The sequence below is a fragment of the Bufo gargarizans genome, chromosome 5 (assembly GCF_014858855.1).
Source record: "Bufo gargarizans isolate SCDJY-AF-19 chromosome 5, ASM1485885v1, whole genome shotgun sequence".
Lineage (NCBI taxonomy): Eukaryota > Metazoa > Chordata > Amphibia > Anura > Bufonidae > Bufo > Bufo gargarizans.
The window spans coordinates 131,205,249-131,220,072 of record NC_058084.1 but is presented as its reverse complement, the minus strand read 5'-3'; the positions used below and the strand labels follow the sequence as shown (position 1 = coordinate 131,220,072).

The 14,824-nt window shown below is 43.4% G+C and overlaps 1 protein-coding gene across 1 annotated transcript in view; it reads right to left on the bottom strand.

Annotated features, from left to right (window-relative positions):
- The window catches only part of KCTD1 (potassium channel tetramerization domain containing 1), a 54,968-nt gene that overhangs the window by 18,782 nt on the left and 21,362 nt on the right, over positions 1-14,824 (bottom strand). Inside the window, 1 exon segment of the mRNA XM_044293403.1 lies at positions 5,082-5,260. Coding sequence (XP_044149338.1) covers positions 5,082-5,260 — 179 coding nt within the window.

Genomic DNA, 14,824 nt, shown 5'->3' with positions numbered 1-14,824 from the left:
ATTCAGGTCAGGTGATAGACTTGGCCATTGCATAACATTCCACTTCTTTCCCTTTAAAAAACTCTTTGGTTGCTTTTGCAGTATGCTTTGGGTTATTGTCCATCTGCACTGTGAAGTGCCGTCCAATGAGTTCTGAAGCATTTGGCTGATTAGGAGCAGATAACATTGCCCGAAACACTTCAGAATTCATCCTGCTGCTTCTGTCAGCAGTCACATCATCAATAAATACAACAGAACCAGTTCTATTGGCAGCCATACATGCCCACGCCATGACATTACTACCACCATGCTTCACTGATGAGGTGGTATGCTTAGGATCATGAGCAGTTCCTTTCTTTCTCCATACTCTTCTCTTCCCATCACTCTGGTACAAGTTGATCTTGATCTCATCTGTCCATAGGATGTTCCAGAACTGTGAAGGCTTTTTTTAGATGTCTTTTGGCAAACTCGAATCCGGCCTTCCTGTTTTTGAGGCTCCCCAGTGGTTTACATCTTGTGGTGAACCCTCTGTATTCACTCTGGTGAAGTCTTCTCTTGATTGTTGACTTTGAAACACAAACACCTACTCTTCCTGGAGTGTGTTCTTGATCTGGCCAACTGTTGTGAAGGGCGTTTTCTTCACCAGGGAAAGAATGCTTCGGTCATCCACCACAGTTGTTTTCCATGTTGCTGAGCTCACCGGTGCGTTCCTTCTTTTTAAGAATGTTCCAAACAGTTGTTTTGGCCAAGCCTAATGTTTTTGCCATCTCTCTGATGGGTTTGTTTTGTTTTTTTCAGCCTAATGATGGCTTGCTTCAGTGATAGTGACAGCTCTTTGGATCTCATCTTGAGAGTTGGCAGCAACAGATTCCAAATGCAAATAGCACACTTGAAATTAAATCTGGACCTTTTATCTGCTCATTGTAATTGGGATAATGAGGGAAAAAACACACACACCTGGCCATGGAACAGCTAAGAAGACAATTGTCCCATTACTTTTGGTCCTTAACAAGTGGGAGGCACATATGCAAACTGTTGTAATTCCTACACCGTTCACATGATTTGGATGTAAATACCCTCAAATAAAGATAACAGTCTGCAGTTAAAACACATCTTGTTTGTTTCATTTCAAATCCATTGTGGTGGTGTATAGAGCCAAAAATGTTAGAATTGTGTTGATGTTCCAATATTTATGGACCTGGCTGTATATAACTAATATAGCTAGGGGCAAAGGAGGATGATGGAGTGCACGGACACACCTATTGCCAGTGGCTCATGTTCTGTCTTATCCAGCACGAGAAGCTATATTAAGCTCCAGTCTTCTTCTAGGTCCTGTGCTGATCTAACGACATTAAAACAGGTCTACAGAATGATAGCAAACCTCCTAACAATACAGTGCAATTATCACGTTGCACTCGGCAAACAAAAGACTTTTACTCTTCACCTGGTCTCCTCGAGTCTTCTGTAACTAATAGCAAGAAGCTGCTCAAGATGATTTGATGCCGCTCCAGGGGATTGCCAACAATAGACCTGGTTTTAAAGAGCTTACATTTCTTACATTGTGAAAATGGCCTTCAATGAAAGAGCTTTTTGCATATAAAAAGTGTTCCTAATATTTCTAAACCCTCTTGAATATGTATGCACGCCTCTACAACTAATGCTTCAGAGAGAGAGAAAAATAAAAAAAATAAAAAAAAGCAACCACAAGGTACGAGTGCGGATAAGCTTTCTGCAAAGAGCACAGAAAATATTACAATTTACCCATGAGCAGAATAGGTCTACATAGAGCATTTTTACAAATCATCATAAGATCTAGCAAAATAGCTTAAAGACAGAATAGAGCGAAACCAAGTTTAGATCATGCCAGCGATTTGCTGCTGAACAATAGGATTCGAACCCGATGCTACTTCTTAATAATGCTGCTTGGAGTTCCGGGAAAGCTTGTTGCAAGAAACTCTGGGAATGCATCCGAGAAGCTGCCTCGGAGCTGAGTACACACCCTGAATATTGCCCAGGGTGGAGAGCGGTTGACATGATCCGAGTACAGCTCATTGTGCAATCTCACAGAGGTGCCAGAGTGATTTACCACCTGCCCTATAAAAGAAGGATGGCATAATAAGATCAGATTTCAGAAAGTGCCAGGAGATACTGGCTTCATACCAAGACCATGCCTACCAATCTATAGCGAGGTGCACCACTGTAACAGGGTGAAAAACCAGAAAACCCTAAGTTCAGACAGCAGAATTGTAAGGGCAGCTTCGCATCACGCTTCGTTTTCCGTTCTTCCGCTCCGTCAGAAGAACAGGAAAAAAAAATGATCCTTTATTGTGAGCATCCGTTGTTTTTTCTGTTCTGATGGAGCAGAAGAACGGAAAACTAACCGGTGATGTGAACCTAGCCTAAGGCTGTGTTCACATCACGATTTTATCCCATGTTTAACATATACACATGACATATGAATTAAAGGGCTCAGACAATGATGGCATATGCCATCAATGCCAGATAGGGCACGGGTCCCACCAGAACGGTCCCCCCAAAGTGAAGGAGAGAGCATCACGCATGTATGGCCACCTCTCCATTCACTGCTATGGGACTGCTGGAAATAGCCCAGCCACCTATCTGACATTGATGGCTTTATCCCACCAATGTCTGACATGGGTATACCCCTTTAAATGGATGCCTCGGGCATATGCAGTGACATCCATCATAGGTGCCCAGTGTTAAAAAAATAAATAAAATAAAATAAAAATCCATTTTATTAAATTTATTGTATATGTTTTACTACTGCCAGTATACTATGATTTCACACATAACATGTGACAAATACATGATGTGAACACAGCCTAAAATGTACACAATTAAGATCAAACCAATGTTAATGGTGCAATCACATGACCGTGTATATTGTGCAAAATGCAGATCCCAAAAAAATAGGGAAGACATCTGTGTTTGCGGGAAGGTGGACAACACACGGTGTGCTGTCTGATTATTTTTTTTCTTTGCCAACCCATAGGAATGAACGGGTCTGCATTTGATCCGCAAAAAATGTCTAAAAAGGGGCCTAAAAAGGTATAAATAGCTCAAATAGCTGATTCATAAGGCCGGGTCCAGACGCAGAGGATTTGCTGTACTTCGCTGTGTGGATTCCACACCACAAATCCACAGTGATTTACAGTACAATATACTGAAGGGCATACGCCACTAAAATGTAACAGCATTCATTACTAACTAGACAGCAGCACTTCTTTATTTTCCAGGTAAGGCGATGTACCTTTTTTTGCCATGCGTCTGGGCTATGCAGTGCTCAGTACTTTAGGGAATAACCGTTCTATCCAGAATACGGAGGAATAGCGCCCGATGTGCCCCGTCTGGTTATAGCACACCACCCTCACTGTACCACTGCACCCGTCCTAATAAGGGTGACCTCAGATGCACACCGGACCCTTTCCCCATCCTGTCCAACATACCCTTAATGCATATACTAGTACTCCTTCGCGTTTCCTTGGTCTTTCACCAGATCAGGGAGCTGGATTCAGGCTGAATAGTATACCGCTAGTGGCTTATTCAGTCTGAATGCATGGGGCTCTGAACAGCTTCCTGAAGGTCCATGGAAATGCATAGACTGAGCACTAGTACATGAATTAAAGGGGGTTTTCTGAGATTTTCTGTATAGGTCTTCAGTATCTATCGCCGATTAGCTGTTTTAGAAGGCACTGACGCTCGCAGTGACGCAGCGGCCTTCTCCAGCTTTCCCTAGGCCGAGTGATGACGTGTTCATCGGTCACATGGCATGGACGCAGCTCAGCCCCATAGAAGAGAATATGCAATGTACGGCGCTGTGCTTGGTGAGCAGGGAGAAGGCTGCGGTGCTCACAGGAGTGCTCGTGCCTTCTCAAACAGCTGAGAAGGAGGAAGGAGGCACGGCAAGCTTGACTTGAAGGCTGCTGCCCTCTTGACTTCAAGCTGCCTCATTTACATATGCAGAGCCAGGAGAACAAACCCGATGTTCTGCAAACTTGGCCATTTGAGGACAGAACAAAATACAGCATTGGAGACCAGATGATTTGCTGGTGGTTGGGGGGAGACATGGAGAGGTCAGGTTTCCTATATTGGACACCTAAGGCTGAGCTCTCAGTCAGGAACTACTGAGCAAGAACTGAAACTTACAGTACAATACCGAACATCTGGATAGGGTTTTCAGATGCAGAAATGCCGCAGATTTTCTCCATGGATTGCAGCCTTTGGTGTACATGTGGTTTTTGACGTGATCTGCTTCAAATGTGCAGCGGAAATTTCTGCAGCTGATCAGATACACCCTTAAAGGGGATGTCTCACGTCAGCGAAAGGCATTTATCATGTAGACAATGTTACTACAAGGCACTTACTACTGTATAGCGATTGTCTATATTGCCTCCTTTGCTGGCTTGATTCATTTTTCCATAACATTATACACTGCTCATTTCCATGGTTTCGACCACCCTGCAATCCAGCAGAGGTGGACGTGCTCGCACACTATACGAAAAACTGCCAGCTTTTCTGGTGGTGGGACTGCGGGAGCACTCATAGGCCATCTCTTTTTCCTATAGCATGCAAGCACGGCCACCACTGCTGAATTGGTGGTGGTCGTAACCCCTGGAGGATCGAAGCTAGGGACAAAACAACCTGTCTCTGCCATCATCTGAAGCAATACAGAAGGAAGCTTTCTCTCTACCATCGAGTCTAATACACTCTTCATACGCTGCAGTCACAATCAAAGCTGTGCCTTAGTGAAGTAGACTCTAAATAGCAGCCCTACAGCCAGAAATACTATGGAGGTCTCACCCCAATGGGACACACTGCTAAATAACTTAAGACCACAACTGCAGTTCCAGCTCCGTTACCAACAGGCCATATGCTACATGTGGCTTCCTGATTCAGCTGGATCCATATGTTTTCATTTTTCTGATGAAAACATTCACTGAACTGGCTAGAAATCTGGGGGTTTTTTTTGCTTGCATTTCCAGCTCTCTTTTTTACAGTAATACATATATTACCTAAATGCTGGAAACCTTTGCAGTATTAACTATAGACAACCCACTTCTCAATAAGATCAGCAGACTTACCTGGACTCTGGGTACTTGGTTAGAGTCGCCAAACTGCTTGTGTACATGTGGCCGCCAACGTCAATGTGAACTGGCGCATTGGACTTGGTGAGCTGTGCAGGAGTGGGGATGCCTTGATTGTTCAGAGGTGAGGCAGGTGATCTGGTGATCATGGGTCTTGACATGTTGGGTCGAGTGTCCTAAGAGAACAAGATGAGGATGGGATGAGTAACATGAAATACGGAAGTGAACACTTAAAGTGATCCTCCGCTTCAAGAAAACAAATTCACTTCAACAGCGGAACAAACAGAACACTTACATGGTGCCCTCCTTATCGTTTTAGTTGCTAGTCTCCTCTTCTGCCATCCAAGATGACCACACCGCTTCTCAGACATAATGTGCATTGGTAGTCCAAAGACACTTCCTGTATGTCCAGCTCTGCTCTTGGATTGGCCAGAACTGTGAGCAATGCTGGCCAATCCAAGGACAGTAAGGAATGTCTTGGACTACAAAAGGCACAGGCACCCTGAGAAGAAGTGCAGCCATCTGGGATGTAAGAAGAGGGGCCAGAAATCCGCCAGATCTGTAGCTAGGAGGTCACTGTGTAAGAGCTCTGTTCATTCCCCAGTTAGTGATTTTTTTTTCTTGAACCCGAGGGTTGCTTTAACAGATTGACACCAATTTCTTTACTAGGCCTCAATCCCCTCACGTTTTTCATCTAAGTTTAGTGCATACGTGTCAAACCTTCTGACATACATGCCAAACCTCTCCATAGCCCTCCTTTGAAGGACAAAAAAAAAAGCCCTCCACTGAAGGCCAAGAGTGTAATTTCAGCCTCTGTGTGACCTGTATACCTTGATACATCACACACAAAAAAAGCAGGGCTAATACAGCGTGTACGGTAAAAAACTAAAGTGTCATGTCATCTAGTCATGACAAAAAAATAATAATCAGAAACCTAGTTACAACCTAAAACATGTCAACATTTTCTCTGACAGTTTTCACATTATTAGAACTTCTAACGCACATTCAATGTAAGAGTTCAGCATAAAACAGGAATAAAGTCACTTACAACCCATACACCAAGAGGCCAGAGACGGGAATGTTCCAGAATGTGTATGTGGTTAGAACCAGAAATCATAAAACTAATAATAGGTCAATAGCGAAACTGATGAATGCTTAAAGGAACACACCGAGAAATGAATGCCGACAGTAAACAATAATCTGGGCCTCGCAGGCTGTCGGTTTGCAGGATATCTTGTAGAAATCCTGTTCCGGTTTCAGCTGGTGAAGACCAAAGGGCACAGCTGGACTACAGGGGCATGGCCAAGAGTGGGTTCATATCACTTTGTATGCCTCAGTTTGACATATTTGAAAAAAAAAAAAAAAAAAAAAAAGGGATATAAAAACGCAGCACACCTTGTTCTTGTATCCTGCACAATACAGTAAAAAAAGTATACTTTTTTTTACAATGGAACTCTATGGTAAACGGATGCCACTGTATGGCATCAGTCTGAGGCATCAGTTTAAGGTATATATGTTGTTTGTATGCGTTAAGCGGATGGGAAAACCGTTATGTGAACCCAGCCTTAAAGGGGTTGTCTCATCATGGACAATGGGGGCATATCGATAGGATATGCCCCCATTGTCTTATAGGTACGGGTCACATCGCTGGGACCTGCGCCTATATCGAGAATGGAGCCCCGCAATGGGATAGCTGGAGGACTCCGGTCCGGCCACCACCAAGCCGGCTCCCCATAGACATGAATGGGAGCGTACCGCGCATGCGCGGCCCCTGCTCCCATGCATTTAGCCGACCCCATAGAAAATGAATGGAGGGCGATTGCGCATGCGCAGTGAGCCCTCCTTCACTTGCGGGGCTCATTTCTCAATATAGGTGCGGGTCCCAGCGGTGGGACCCGCACCTATAAGACAATAGTGGCATATCCTAGCGATATACCCCCATTGTCCATGATGAGACAACCCCTTTAACAGAAGACAGTGTAAAGGGGGAGGCTTCTGATGCAGCCAGTTGTTTTACAGTCAGAAACCGGATTCTGAAGAGGAGGGACAATATTGAGATTAGTTTTGTTTTCCACACTCATTTTTTTTTACGATGTGGACAGATTGCAGACCCATTTAAGTTGAATGGGACTGCATCCGTCAGCACGGGCCAAACAGACAGTGCCCATGCATTGGGGATCACAATTTACGGCCCCCAATGCACGGCAGTTTGTGTGCATGAGCCCTTAGTGTGTATACAGAGATAGCTGTTAGTCACTGATAGCTGTACACAGTAGGTGTTATCAGTGATTGATAGCATTCTCTGTATAAGGGTCCATTCACACGTCCGTTTTTTCTTTCCTGATCTGTTCCGTTTTTTCAGGAACAGATCAGGACCAGATCAGGACCCATTCATTTTCAATGGGTCCTGGAAAAAATCGGACAGCACAATGTGTGCTGTCCGTTTCCGTTGTTCCGTTCCGCATGTCCGTTTAAATATAAAACATGTCCTATTCTTGTCCTGAAAAATCGGATCCTGGTACAATACAAAGTCAATGGATCCGCAAAAAACGGATGACATTCGGATGTCATCCGTTTTTTGCGGATTCCGTTCCTGGAAACACATAACAAATTTTTTTTTTTTTTTTTTTTCTTCAATTTTTTTTCAAAGAAATCCAAACAACTTTATTTGATTATTGAAATGTATACATGTTTCCGTTTTTTGCGGATCCGCAAAAAACGGATGACATACGGAAACATTTTCAGGAACAACGGATCCGCAAAAAACGGACCGTTTTTCAGGATGAAAAAAAACAGGACGTGTGAATGGACCCTTAGTTTGTATACAGAGATAGCTGTCAGTCACTGATAACACCGCCCCCATGAACAATGAAGTCAGAAAAAGCTGAGAATTAAATGAATAAATAAAATTTTACTGAACATTTTCCCATAAAACTATATCTACAATCTGCTCTGCTCCTCCTGCTCTATAACATGCTGCCTGGAGATTGCATTGCATTTTATGGTGGCAGGTAATCTTGAGCGAACAGAGCTTCGGATCATCAATCTGAAGTCGATTAGTTCAAAAACTTTGATTTTAATGCAGTCTCCGTCCAGTATTAAAATGTATGGGCCCAATATGGAGCCAAACTTGGCTTGACCCGAAGTAGCGCGAGAGATTTCGGTGAATTAATTCAGTATTCCTATTTGCGTCTTTAAGACCCTTTTAAAACAGGAATTCAAAGTCGGGTCTGGTATCGAGGTTTCCAACAGGTAGCTTTTGACCAAATCGACTTTGGATCGATGATCCGATTCTCGGTTCGCTCAAGACTAGCGACAGCTCCTCCTTAAGGATGCGTTGGACCCTGAACCGTGAATGCATGTTTTGTAACACTTGTGATATGTACAGAGTTTATCCAAACAACAACAGGGCACAAAGCAACCTCTTGGAGATCCATCTTTGAGCTAATTGGCCTCTTGAGAGATGGGGACAAGGGCATATCGCTCTCAATTACATCTGATCCTGGAGTGCAAGCGGATAATGCAATGCTAGGCAAACAACAGGCGTTAATTGATGTAATGAGAGGGTCTTAGAAATGCTCCCCACTCTGTGCAGGGAACTGATAAGAAATAAATCCTGCCGTAAAAGGCAGAATCCGCCCCTGCAGGAATCCATCATTTCAAGACGGGAGGGCCACAATTGCTGCACAGCATGATTTGCAGTGTTTCAGACTTGGCACAAACCATCAGGCGACAGCTCAATAGGGCTTACTTACAAATTATCCATGCTCACCGGCAGCCACTGCTATATTCATGTAAACTGGAGTTTACCTTATAGACTCACATTTACTAAATTTTCCCTTGGCTGGAACTAAATCTTATCAAGTAGCAGGTAAACAACCAATAAATTAGAGGGCCCGAGAGGAAAGCAGCATGCTGAATTATTACACGCACTATGTGAAAAACAGCTATCCCTATCCGGTCAATTTAATGTCTTTCACAGCACTAAATCCCTCCTAGCTTCCTCCAGTCACTGCTACAGGTAAGTTCTAAGACACATTCGCCTCTGTAAAGCGTACATCTACTGCCATAATACACAAAGAGGAAGAAATTGTACAATAAAAAAAAAAAAAATCATAAATATTAAATTTATTATTTAAAATAAATTAATAATAAAACCCCCCGCCTATTATATTGTTAGCAAAATCTTACCCCAAACCCAGTTACCTTAAAGGGGTTGTCCAGCTGGGTAGGCATTTTATTTATTTTTTTAAAGGGGCTTGAATAGCTTAAAAAGGTAAAAAAAAAACTCACCTTACCGATTCTCCCCGGTCTCTATTTCCCAGTAAATCAAATGTGACTTTTTTTTAAAAGTAATTCTATAACTTTTTAAAAAATATTTGGCTGGATAACCCTTTTGACTAGGGCATGTAATTTTTGAAAAAAACATTATACAATTGTGGAAGCAACGCATTTTAAATATAGGAATTTTATTCTACCTTTTTTGACAGCAAAAAATGATATTTTCCATACAACAAAAGACCAATATTGCTAAGGAAAAAAGCAACTGCTGTTCAATCAAAATGATTTAAAAAAAAAAAAAAAAAAAAAAGTATTGAAGTTTTTCCAGATAGCCGGAGGTCCGACTCTTAGCACCCTCTCAAGCAACTGTTTGCTGGAAGGCGGCACCACTGTCCGCCGATGATCATAAAATATGTCAAACATCCAAGTTGTACAAGTTGTTACGGTTATCAAATATACGTCAGATTACTCTATGTTTGCGGCTGTAGATCTACGGTCATGCATATTTGTCTTACTAAAAAGCAACAACGGGACCCAAGTTCTATCACCAGGCGCTTTGCCTATGTCCTTCTATGCCACAATTGACTTTGACTGCCACATACAAGGGGTTAACAGCAGCAGATGATGGATCAGTTATGATCTGATCTGCACTGAAATCTTATCAGAGCAAAGAAAACAGAAAGAAGTAACTAAAGTGTGAACAGAGCCTTAAAGTCTCTTTACACGGGCCGAGAAACTGGCAGATAATGGTTAATGAGCGCACACAGGAAACTTTGTTAGAGATTATCTGGCGGCGTAAAGGTGTCGCTGATTACCTGATGAGCGAGCAAAATGTTCGTTCATCGGATAATACATCATTTGTGCGGACACAAAAGTCGTTGTTTGCCGGTAGCAGATCTTGCTGTGTAAACAAGCTCTGCTGCCGGCAAACAACTAGTCAGTATGAGGACGAGCGATGGCATTAGGGATCACTGCTCCCCATACTGTGCAGGAGATAGCAGCGGTCTCCTCCACTGATGAGCAGACGCTTATCGCTCCGTACTCCAAATCTTCATCAAACGGCTAACATGACACGCGTTTTCGTCATGGGATGTTAGGAGGTTAATTAGCAGAACTCTTAGGTAACTGGGACATCATTGGGTGGAGCGTCTCAATATATATATTTATTTCACTTACCAGGAGAGAACTGGGCGTCAGGATTACGTTATGCAACCACTTTATGCAAATGACATGCAGTGATGAAGACGTACTAGTAAATACACCACCCTTCGGGTGGCATCAAGGTCTACTCCCTTCCTGTGCTCTCCATTCATAGACATTATTGTATACTTTCCACACTTTAGCAGTATACCGATGTACACCGGTTCCACAGAGGCCAAAAAGGACACTCTTTAGGGCTCTTTCACGCGATCAGATCTCATGAGTGGAATCCACTGCGTGAAAGAGAGACAAGCCCCGTCCCGGACAGCAGAGACACGGAGCGGTAATATGACTGATAATGCTCTTTGCCTCTCTGTGATCTTTTTACTACAAAATCACGGTGACAACTTTATCTCACTGTGATTTTGTAGTAAAAAGATCACAGAGAGGCACAGAGTATTATCAGTCATGTTACCGCTCCGTGTCTCTGCTGTCCGGAACGGGGCTTGGCTCTCTTTCGCGCAGCATGATTACCGGCACGGGATCCACTCGTGTGAAAGAGCCCTTAGACTTCTATTAGGCAAATGGAGCCCTATACATATGCTGAAGTGTGCTAGGTGGACATCTCAACTGTGACGTGAGCATAACCTAACAAACATGGGAGACAAGGTACAGACTAAAGTCTAAGCGGAGGGCCGATAACCACTACCTGCTTTCAGACGTATTTCCAACATTATTGGTACTTCTGGAAAAGTAAGCAATCAATAAATGATTACAGTTGGGCATTTTCTCAGCACATAAATCCTCTATAACTTCCATAAAGTTATCGAAAACCGCCTCGGGCCCCAAGTCCTGAAATCAATGCAGTCCATTAGATATCTGCTCTTCACTTGCTCACAGCTCAATTGCCTAGCAAAGAATTATCATCAAAGATTCATTTTCTATTTTGGGGGTTTATCGCACATCAGGTCCGTTTTTGTATTATTTCTAATTCACCGGGCAATGGATCTTGTTAGGAAAGAAATTGGATGCAGATTTCAGGTCTTTACCTAGTAAATGCATGGCATCTTTTTAAAGATTTTTCCCATAAACCATGTTCACCACTTACCCGCAGGATAGGTGTTCAAAGGGTGTTCCGAGTCTTTTCTACCGAGGACCTATCCTCTGGATAGGTCCTCAGTATCTGATCGGTGGGGACCACTATCAATCAGCTGTTTGAAAATATACCGGCGCTCTTAGAAGTGCCACGACCTTCTTGTTTACCAAGCACAGTGCCATCCATCTAATAGCGGGTGTGTCTGGTATTGCAACTGACACGTGACTGATAAACATGACCTCTCATGGCCTATGGAAAGCTGAGAGAAGGCCCTGGTGCTACTGTGCTCGCCGAGGCCTTCTCCAATTGATTGCCGGAGGTACCAGGTGTCAGATCCCCACTAATCAGGTGCTGATGACCTATCCAGAGGAGTAAAGTCTCAGAAAACCCTTTTAAAATATTAGACTGCTGGGGGTCTGACTGCTGGGATGCCCATGATCACAATAAACAGGGGCCCATGATTCGCTGTGTGAATGGAAAGCACACTTGAGCACCCATCCATTCACTTCTATAGGACTGATGGAGATACCCAGCTCAGGACGAAGTTGAAGGATGAAACTGAGCATGTGCGGCCATCTCAGTGAGCAGGACAAAGAAATAAGGAAAAAAAAAAAAAACACAGCAGGTGGAGCTATACAGATCCATTTTACTGAATAACTCAATGGATATGCAACAATTTTAATTACATGCAATTACAAAAGTATTCAGATCCAGGTGCTGGTTAGAAAACTGTAGAATATTTTTCATGGGACAACTGCAGCGTCACACTACGTGTGTGTGGGCACTGCTTAAAAGCACTTTTTATATTATTAAGAGCACTAGGTTGTCATGTATAACTTTGCATTTGTGTATCTGCAAAATCCCTGTTAAAGAGGACCTTTCACCGATTATGACAATGTGAACTAAGAATACAGACATGGAGAGCGGCGCCCGGGGATCTCACTGCACTTACTATTATCCCTGGGCGCCGCTCTGTTCTCCCGCTATGCCCTCCGGTATCTTCGCTCACTAAGTTATAGTAGGCGGAGATTTCAGTCACTAAGTTATGGTAGGCGGAGTCTGCCCTTGTTCTGCTGTAGCGCTGGCCAATCGCATTGCAGAGCTCACAGCCTTGGAAAAAATAACCTCCCAGGCTGTGAGCTCTGCGCTGCGATTGGCCAGCGCTGCAGCAGAACAAGAGCAGACTCCGCCTACCATAACTTTGTGACCGAAGATACCGGAGGGCATAGCAGGAGAACGGAGCGGCGCCCAGGGATAATAGTAAGTGCAGTGAGATCCCCGGGCGCCGCTCTATATGTCTGTATAGTTAGTTCACATTGTTATAATCTGTGAAAGGTCCTCTTTAACAGGCCTATTAGGTGCAATTTATACATCCCACCACTAGATTGGGATAACGTTCAGGTCATATATAATATATTTACCTAGGTCAGGCCTAGTGGGGGAGATGAGATGATGATCAGGATAGCTAGGAAAATGTAGTTCAGAAGAGAGAAGATCTGGGGTAGTCAGATCAAATTAGTGGGAGAAAAGATAGAGTGAAGACTTCGCAACACAGATTAGTGAGTGGAGCCAACTTTGCTAGTAGGGGATACTCAGATGTGAGGCGCAGAAGAGCGTTTTCCTTCTGTAGCTGGACTGAAGACTTGCATCCTTGACCAGTAGGAGAAGAGGTTGCCTCCTTGGAAAAGAAACAAGCTTTCCTAAGGAATCATCGGTGATAAGAGCCATATTTGAGGGCCACAGGCACCTTTGCATGGTGGAGGTTTTATAGCTTCAGGCAGCCACACCAAACTTCTAGGAGACTGTTGAGTTTTCTAAAATATTCAGCTTCTAGGGAAAGACAAGGAATAGGATCCAGCACATCTAAAGGAACCAGGTACACCTAACCCACTGATCCAAAACTAAGAAACCTAAACAGCCTAAAATAGTGGATTTGCAGAATTGACTCTGTACCATCTAGAGACTGCATATTTGTACTGCTGCAACCTAAGACACCTGAAGTAAAAGTTGTGAGTTGCATCTTACCACTGTCTACCTCATTATTACTACCTATGGTTGTACCACCATTAACGGTACTGGCGTCACAACAAAAACCATCAAGGGACTCAGCCGCAACAAGAACCCTAAGGGCACCTGAACCACCATCTTGGCTGATGCTTCCCTACACAGAGCGTGCCCCGGAGGATTTCGTGCTGTCCACCTTAACACTGCTAACCGTGAGTAAACTGATTAACTGTGCGTTATATCATTTGGCCCCTCATCGGTCCACTGTGCACCTCACGTGTTTCCCCTGCGACTGGCTGGCTGCATAACCATCAGAAACGTTATATTTTTATAGTTTGATGTCCAATAGGGGATTCAAGACAGGGCAACAGCAAAATCTGTCAGCCCCTGTTATATGTTCCCCTAATGTGGACATATATGTAATTCAGAGCACAGGTATTCTACAACTAATCTGGAAAGCATCGCATAATGCCGATGCTTTTATATATAGTGTGGTATGGAGGGAAGATCAGCCCAATTGCTATTAAAGAAATGGTTTAACCCATACTGTTCATCTTGAAGATCCATCTCGACTCTGCTTTTAGGATACTGTTATCCCAGCCTCCACCTAGCTGGTTCTGAGGTATATGCTGAATTCCTATGAATCTGATGGTCAATGGACTGCCATTGTGCACCTGATTAATATGTTTAGCTATAGACGGGTCTTTTTTGTTCATAATGTCATTCTCGTGGTCCCTTATCTCCCATCCAAATTCTCTTTTTGTTTTGCCTATGTAAGCAAGGGGACAATCGCATTTCGCCAGGTAGACTATCCCACCGGTTTGGCAATCGATGAAATCATGAATATCATATTCAATATTAGTGTGCGCAGACCTGAATGTTTTGGCAACTTATACTTGATAACAAGCAACACAGTTCCTGCATCTGAACATATTACTTGGACGTCGTGATAGCCTGTCTGTTTTTAGGGATATGGACAATAGATTTCATTAAGGTCTGGATCTTCACATAGAATGCCCCAGTGTTTATTAATGATCTTTCTAACTTGGGCATAATTGAACATTCCAATGATTCGCACAGGTTGCTTAGGTAGGGTATCTGATTTGGGGGGTTTGTAGTAACTCTTTTGGAATGACAGACAGATTGAAAAGCTGTCCTTAAAATGCCATCAGGATACCCCCCACTCTTGGAACCTTAAGCGTAGATCATTGGCCTGTTG